The sequence below is a fragment of the Gossypium hirsutum genome, chromosome D01 (genome assembly GCF_007990345.1).
Source record: "Gossypium hirsutum isolate 1008001.06 chromosome D01, Gossypium_hirsutum_v2.1, whole genome shotgun sequence".
Classification (NCBI taxonomy): domain Eukaryota; kingdom Viridiplantae; phylum Streptophyta; class Magnoliopsida; order Malvales; family Malvaceae; genus Gossypium; species Gossypium hirsutum.
The window spans coordinates 3,644,596-3,653,258 of record NC_053437.1 but is presented as its reverse complement, the minus strand read 5'-3'; the positions used below and the strand labels follow the sequence as shown (position 1 = coordinate 3,653,258).

The window sequence follows — 8,663 nt, the reverse complement described above, 5'->3', positions numbered from 1 at the left end:
CCAAGTGGAGATCATTATCCTGTTGCTAGCAAGTTGGACTTCGATTGTACAAATAACATGGCAGAATATGAAGCATGTATTATGGGCATTCGTGCAGCCATTGAACGGAACATCAATGTACTGAGAGTATACGGGGATTCAGCGTTGGTGATATACCAACTCAAAGGGGAGTGGGAGACTAGAGATCCTAAGCTAATCGGCTATAGAAAACTAGTTCTTGAATTGGCTGAGGAGTTTGACGATATCACCTTCTATTACCTCCCACGGGAGGAAAACCAAATGGCTGATGCATTAGCTACTCTAGCTTCGATGATTCAGGTGAATAGACTTGAGGCAATGAGGCCTGTTCAGATGAGTATCTCTGAGACCCCGGCTAATTGCTGCAATATTGAGGAGGAGGGAAAAGATGATTGTCCTTGGTATCGGAGTATCTTACAATATGTGAAGAATCGGGAATACCCTGATCAAGCGACAGAGAATGACAAAAGAACTCTGAGAAAGATAGCCATTGAATATGTCTTAGATGGAGAAGTGTTATATAAAAAAGGAAGGATCAAGTACTGTTAAGATGTGTGGATGCTGTAGAAGCCAAGAAAATTTTAGAAGAAGTCCATGAGGGTATTTGTGAGACGCACGCCAGTGGTTTCACGATGGCCAGACAGATCATGAGATTTGGGTACTATTGGCCCACCATGGAAGGAGATTGTATTGATCATGCCAGGAAGTGCCACAAATGCCAAATTTACGGAGACAAAATACACGCGCCTCCTTCACCTCTTCACGTCATGACCTCTCCTTGGCCGTTTTCCATGTGGGGTATGGATGTTATTGGGCCAATATCACCAAAGGCTTCTAATGGGCATCGCTTCATCTTCGTAGTAATTGATTACTTTACCAAGTGGGTGGAGGCTGCTTCATATGCAAATGTCACGAAAGCAGTAGTCAGCAAATTTTTGAAGAAGGAGATCATTTGTCAATATGGAATGCCTGAGAGGATCATATCCGACAATGCGATGAACTTGAATAATAGCACAATAGCTGAAGTTTGTAGCAAATTTAAAATTAAGCATCATAACTCATCGCCGTATCGTCCCAAAATGAATGGTGCAGTGGAGGCGGCCAATAAAAACATTAAAAGGATTGTGGGGAAAATGACTGAAACCTACAAGGATTGGTATGAGAAATTATCATTTGCTCTCCTCGCCTATCGAACATCTGTTAGAACTTCTACTGGGGAAACGCCTTTTTCTCTGGTTTATGGAATGGAGGCAGTATTACCCATTGAAGTTGAAATCCCTTCTCTACGGGTGTTATCTGAGCTACAGTTGGATGAAGCCGATTGGATCCAATCTCGGTACGATCAGTTGAACCTAATAGAAGAAAAGAGGCTAAGAGCTATTCACCATGGGCAAATGTACCAGAAACGAATGATGCGAGCCTATAATAAAAAGGTTCGCCCCCGAGAATTTCGAGAAGGGGACTTGGTACTAAAAAAGATTCTTCCTATGCAAAAAGATTATAGAGGAAAATGGATGCCAAATTGGGAAGGCCCTTATGTTGTAAAGAAGGCCTTTTCTGGTGGAGCTTTGATCCTATGCGAGATGGATGGCAAAAGTTTACCAAATCCTGTAAACGCAGACTCTGTCAAGAAATACTTCACTTGAAAGAAAGCGGAACCAAAGTGAAAACCCGTGAAGGGCGCTTTGCTTCCTAAAAAAAAAAAAAAAACTTTGGAGAGGCTAAGGTGAAAACCCGTAAAGGGCACTTTGAGACCAAAGAGGGCTTGAGTCGAAAACCCGAAAAAGGGCGACTCAAGTATTGGGCAGGATTGGAACAACAGGATTTGAGCGGATCAAATTTTGATCAGGGGCATATGATGATCTTCCTTTACTTGAACCAATAAGAAAGGATATGCAACGTCTTGGAACATTGACAGAGTATTGCAGATCTCCTGAACACATGTCAAACTTAGAAGGGTCTTCGGAAAGTTTGTACAGAGAAACTCAAGCGGCGATAACTGGGGCACCTAGTTCTTATGTGTATTCTTGAAAATACATTTTATTTTCTTTCTTTCTTCCTTTCCTTTTGTGAAAACGCACATTCTCAATCCACTTCTTTGTTACCTTTCTTTCGCCATCTTTGATGTTTTATTTGAGTTATGATCAGAGCTAGCTTTATTCTTATCCATTGTTATGTTCTTTTTGCAAACATGTTGCATAGGAATAATGATTAACGAAATAATAAAACTTTCAGGAAAGAAGTTTTGCACATTACTCTGGAAAATTTCTAAATAATATAGGGACCTGAAACATGACTATTGTTTAGAAAATACCAAATTTAAAAGGTGAAATAGCTAAGAAGGAAGAGTCTAAGTTAAAGACTATCCTTTCAGATTTTGTTGTCTAAACATTGATTGAACAAAATGACAAGCCGTCGTGTTAATTACAAAGCTTAAATGAACAAGCAAGCAATGATCATCAAGCAGTAGGAAAAGGTTACCTTGGAGAAGAGAGCCTTCACTTGCGCATAAGACTTTGGTACGACACCTTGAGAATGGTGTAGGAAACCAGAACGGTTCAAATCCTATATCCCCGGGTTGTGATAAAAGAGGACAGAGGAAAAGCCACATATTTCTACCCTTAGATTACTGTGAGAGAATGATGGTACAAATTTTGGCGTCCCAGTGGATATAACTTTGAGGTTTACAATGGGGGCAGTCTGGCTAAATGTTCCTTCAGAAAAATCAGTCAAGCGAGAAGGCGTTGTAGCACGTCAGTCACAAAACTTTGATAAACTGCGAGTAGTGATAACCTAAGCGAGATCATTCTCGGAAAATAAAATTCTGCATTCATGCAAACACCATTCACATATGTCTAGTTAGGAGCATTTGTTTCATTTTGATCATGTCATCCTAATCATTAGGCATAATTAGGTTCATAATACAGGTCTTATCTCCCTGAGATTACAGTGGAACAGACCAAAGAATTTTAGATCTTGTCTCCCTGAGATTACAGCGGAGCAGATCAAAGATAGTAATCCTATCTCCTTGAGATTACAATGGAGCGGATTAAAGGATCTTATCTCTCTGAAGTTACAGTAGAGAAGATCACATCAGGTCTTATCTCCCTGAGATTACAGTGGAACAGACCAAAGAATTTCAGATCTTATCTCCCTGAGGTTACAGTGGAGCAGATTGAAGCCAGAGATCTTATCTCCCTGAGATTACAGCGGAGCAGATCGAAGACACTATCCTATCTCCCCGAAGTTACAGTGGAGTGGATTAAAATAAAGGATCTTATCTCTCTGAGGTTACAGCAGAGTAGGTCGCATCAAGTCTTATTTCCCTGAAGATGCAGTGGAATAGATTGAAAACAACGAATCTTATTCCCCTAAAGTTGTAGTGGAATAGATGGAAGCGAAGTCACTATCCTATCTCCCTGAAGTTACAGTGGAGCGGATTAAAATAAAGGATCTTATCTCTCTGAGGTTACAGCAGAGTAGATCGCATCAGGTCTTATCTCCCTGATATTACAGTGGAGTAGACTTAAACCTAAAACCTTGTCCTTCTGAAGTTGTGGCAGAGTAGATTGAAGCTACAAGTCGGACATCCCTGAAGTACAATGGATTGAAGCGACAAGACAGTGGACTAGAATAAAGCTACTTGAAGAAAAGCGTCAAGAGGAGTCAAGACTCGGCGAGACCGGGCAAAAAAATTGGTCTTTCTTAATCTTTGCTCTGTTCTCGTTACACGACAACGAGCAAAGAGGGGCAGCTGTACAAGCCCAAATTTCTGCCCGGCCCACTAACATTTGAACCCTTCCCAAACCCAAGACCCAAAACAAACCTAACCCCTAACCCTAGCCGCCACACCCATCACCTACCCTCTGCCACCGCCACCAACTCCGCCGTTCACCTGCCCTTCTGACGTCGCTCCACCTGCTCCACCTGCAAGGAGAGAAACAAACACGCAAGGCAGAGGCAAAAAACAGTGCAAAATAATAGATAAATAGGTATTGTAATCGGCTATATAAAGGAAAAAAAGAAATGTAACAGGGGCTTCTTCCGATTTTGGGTATCAAAAAACAAGGGATTCAATCTAAAATAAAAAAGGAGGCAGATTCAAGGTCTTTTCCTTCTCAAGTTTTGAAGTTTATTTATTTATTTTGTTCTCTTTTCTCTTCATACACACACATAAAATAAATATAATAAAAAGGGAGTTAAAAAAGGGTCATACCTACGCCGCGCCGGAGGAGGAGAAGGCGAGGGATTTTGGCCCATTTTCGAGTCTTTGGCTCCCCCTTTTTACGAGTTTCCCCCCACATCCTCGCCTAGAAGTATGGGCTACTGAAAAAGGACCAAAAAAGGTCCAATTTTGAGCCTCTGGCCGCCGCACACGGTGGCGCTACGGCGGAGGCTCGCCGGAGTCCCAGGCCGGATTTGTGGCCTGAGGGAGCATCCCTCTCTCTCCCTCTTTCTCTGTTTTTTTTGTAAAATGAAGAACTGATTGTTTTTTGGTTTTTTTTTATTTTTATACTAAACATGAAACGGCGCCGTTTAAGACAGGGGATCCGCGTGTCGACCCGACCCGACCCGGAGGATCCGCGTGTTTTTTAGCTTTTGGACTATTTGCGCGCGCAGTCCCCCTGATTTGGCAGCGTGTTATAATTTGATCCATTCTCATTATTTTCTTCTTTTAAATTTAGCCACAAAATTTAATTTTTGTCCCATTTTAGTCCGTAGCAGCGCAGCGTTTTGAATGCTTGGTTTATTTACAATTTTGGTCCCCCCTCTTTCGGCGCGCGACACAATTTAACCCTTTTTTATATTGTTTTATTTCGATTTCACCCAGTACTTTTGTTTTTATTTCGATTAAGTCCATATTTAGCAATTTTATTAGTATTATTATTATTATTATTATTAATGTTATTATTATTATTATTATTTCTATATTTCCTATTATATTATCATTATTATTATATAAGTGCATATATATTTTATATAATTTATTTAATACATATATAAATACTCATATTTTATCTATTTTATAATTTATAAAAGTATCTATATATATCTATATATATATATATTTTACGAATGTATATACACTAATTTTATATACATATACGTGCATATGCATACTTACATAAATTTTATTTGATAATTCAAAATATATATATGTATATACATACATATTCATACATACCTTTTAATATATATATATACATGCATACTTACATATATTTTTGTGTACATAGATTTTTGATATTTTCATAATTTTATACTTTACAATTCTAATATATGTATATATATATATATTATATTTTATTCATTACCATTGTTTTATTTTGTATTTACTATTTATTTATTTCCTTTTCATTATTATTCTAAATAAATATTTTAATTTTATTCGTTTTTATATTTTATTGATTGTATGTTGTAGGTTTGCCCCTTTTTTTTGTTTTTTTTGTTATTGTTATCGTTGTTCGTATCACTTTTATACTTTCGTATTCATTATGGTTTTGCTATGGATAATAAAATGTAATTTGTTCTCACATTCTTTACTACGATTTTGTGTTTTATCTTATTCGATATACCGAAGTTTGTTTTGAATAAATAGCATCGTGTTTAGATTCGAGAAGATTGTGCCTTAACTTACTGGGTTTCGATCTTCACAACACATCTAAATGCACGACTCTTTTCAAACTCAAGTTCTTAGCAATCTCGAGATTTAAAAAATCGCGTTCTAACTTGCTGGTCGTGATATCCTTTTTAAATCCGAGATAGCTAAAATATCTTTTAAATAAGTAAATTTTGGCATTCGTTTGTGTATCGGGAATTCGAGACATTGTATCCTAACTTACTGGATATGATTCTCTTTCTCACATGAAATATGCCACTTTTTTCCAAAATTTTCAACATTTTAATACAAGGATCGTATTTTTAAAATTCTTCAAGGTTCTCAATTTTTGACATTAAGACATTAAGTAATCAACTAGGTACCAATTTTGGGCGTATCGAGGGTGCTAATCCTTCCTCGTACGTAACCGACTCCCGAACCCGGTTTTTTGAATTCCGTAGACCAAAATCATTGTTTTGATAAAAATTAAATCGGTTATTAAAAACAACTACTTTTCGAGGTGACCCGATCACACCTCACAAAAAAGGATTGGTGGCGACTCCCGTTTTTAGTTTTCATTTTCAAAACCCAAGTCGACCCCGTTTTTAATCCAAAAATGGTGTCAACAGCTGTTATTATCATCTTTTTCACCATTGCTTTTTCATCGTTAGAAACATCTCCTAACTCCATGTCCTCTCCTTGATCCAACCGGTCATACATCCAAGATGGAAAATATATCTGACTAGTGTGGTCAGCAAATGCATTCAAATTCTTTCTCCTTCCTACCATTTCCATCAGCAACATTCCAAAACTATAAACATCAGCTTTGTATGAGATACCACCAAGACTTTTCTAAACCAATTCAGGAGCAATATATCCTATCGTATGTGGCAGTTTCATCCCCCTTAAAACGCATACTTTCGCTAATTTATGCAATTAATTTTTGATATTCCCATTGATGCCTTGTGTTTTTTTTTTCCTTTTTTAAATCAAACAATATAAAACTAAATTAGATATAAATAATGTTTCAATTTTCCTAAAATTAAACTTGAATAGTTTTGTTTTTTTCTCAATAATGTCTTAGAAAGGATGAACTGGGGTTGGGTGAAACAAATATTTGGGTAGATGGGAAGGTGGTGGGTGCCTTTATTCCAAACAGGAGGATTGGGTTTTTAAGGTATGCGTGAATGGCGGATGAGAGAAGGGCCATAGAGAAAATGAAGGGCTTTTGGATGTTCAATCGTAAATGGGTGTTAATATGGTGAGATGCAAAGGGTAATCATCTTTTTGGAGGAAGAATATATGAATGAAGGAGTGCATGAGTCAAGGTAGATACAATGACAAAGAATGGCAATCTGCCATTCTAAATCCATTCTGGTATATATAAAAATGAAAATATAAAAATATTTTCTGAATATAAAAATGAAAAATGAAAAATGAAAAAAAATTATTTCTTAAAACGGAACGAAAGCTAATGTAGAGTATATATAAAAGTGAGACCATATGCATACCTACAATAGTAACAAAAAGCCTATTCCGTGAACTCCGTAAAGAAAGTGGTGGTGCAAGGCCCTATTCACAGATTGCAATCTGCAGTATTCAGTAGAATGAGTCGAAGAAAAAAAAAATTAAAAGAAGCGGTTCAAACAAAAACTCAAAAAGAGCGGGAAAAAAAAAGGCGGATGCGGTTGCTCTGAGCCAAAAAATTCAATGCTCGTCTATTTCTTACTTTCACTTTGGAGATTGGATTGGATTAAGGTATTTTTGTCACAATACTTTTCTATCCGTTTGGGTTAGATCTACCCTTTTCGGATTTTAGTTATATATTTTACTTTAGCTGAGAAAAAAAGAAAGTTGATCATACTCAACCTAAGGGTATGTAACTTAAATACTAGTAGAAACTTACAGAGGAAATCTGTCGCTCTGCCGGTACTCCCATGAAAGGTAAAAACCCTCATATAGCTTGTTGTAGATAGTCAACGTAGACATGCCTGATATATTCTTAACCATAATTGGAACCACCGCTTCCACTGTGCAAGCTTGATTGAGATTTAGCACTGTATTTTCATCTAAAAAATAGAAGAAAGATGTTGGAGGGGAAGAGGTATTGGATTTGGTGGTACAACGAGAGGCGTCGATATATTGAGATGATCTTATAGGTTTCATGCAATTCACAACATACATCATGCTAGCCTCTGACTCTCTACTATAATAATAAGAAGTATAATAATGATGAGAATGAGAATAATAATGAGAAGAAAAAATGGAATACAATTGCCCATCTAAATACTTGAAATATATGGAACTAAGAGGAAGGGAGTTGCAATCATCCTTGTCCAGATTTGAATCCATCACTTGGATTGTTTTATTTTTCGTAAAAAAAAATTTGGACAGAGAATTTCCCTTCTCTCAAAACCAAAGTGGTGTGGTTGTTATTCTCACACTCAAGTTCCAGGTCATGGCAACCACACTGGGGAGGTTGGTTTTTTAATCCGAATGGATAACTGATATTCAAATTCCCACAAAAAGTAGAGCCGCAATCTTGGTTAATAAGATGCCTAGCAAGAGAAGCACAAGGGAATAGAATCAGAAATAGAGAAAAAGTGGGCATTAGGTGACTAAACAATGGGAGTTTTGCTTTTAAATGTGACATGCTAATAATTTGGAAGAGAAGAAGAGCAACAATGAAGCTTCTAACTAAATCAGGGATATATGTAGAGAATATTTCAAGATGAGAAGAAGCATTAATGAGGACAGAAGACTTTGACAGAATTTTAACTGAGAATAGAGACAGGGTTATGGCGCCATGTGGAGTGGGAAGCAAAGGGCCAGACTTTTCATTAAAGACAATGACAGACAACCAACACAATGCAAGTCATCACCTTTCCTCCTAATTTATTTTGTAAGTCAAGTTTTTTTTTTTTGAAAAGTAAACAGTTTAGTACACATTTTACTAATAAAAGTTCATTTTCTACTTTATTTACAGAAATGAGCTACTTTTTTCATTATTTATCGGAATTGGCCGAAAATATTAAAACGCGTTCAC

General features: G+C 37.0%; 1 protein-coding gene across 1 annotated transcript; it reads right to left on the bottom strand.

Annotated features, from left to right (window-relative positions):
* Positions 1 to 6,146: 6,146 nt before the first annotated feature.
* LOC107936926 (uncharacterized) lies at positions 6,147 to 8,291 on the bottom strand. Its single transcript, XM_016869711.2, has 2 exons — positions 7,524 to 8,291; positions 6,147 to 7,207 (listed from the first exon to the last, which is right to left on the bottom strand). Exons 1-2 carry the CDS (start codon positions 7,967 to 7,969, stop codon positions 7,129 to 7,131), a joined length of 525 nt encoding a protein of 174 aa, XP_016725200.1. The 5' UTR covers positions 7,970 to 8,291; the 3' UTR covers positions 6,147 to 7,128.
* Between the last annotated feature and the right edge of the window lie 372 nt (positions 8,292 to 8,663).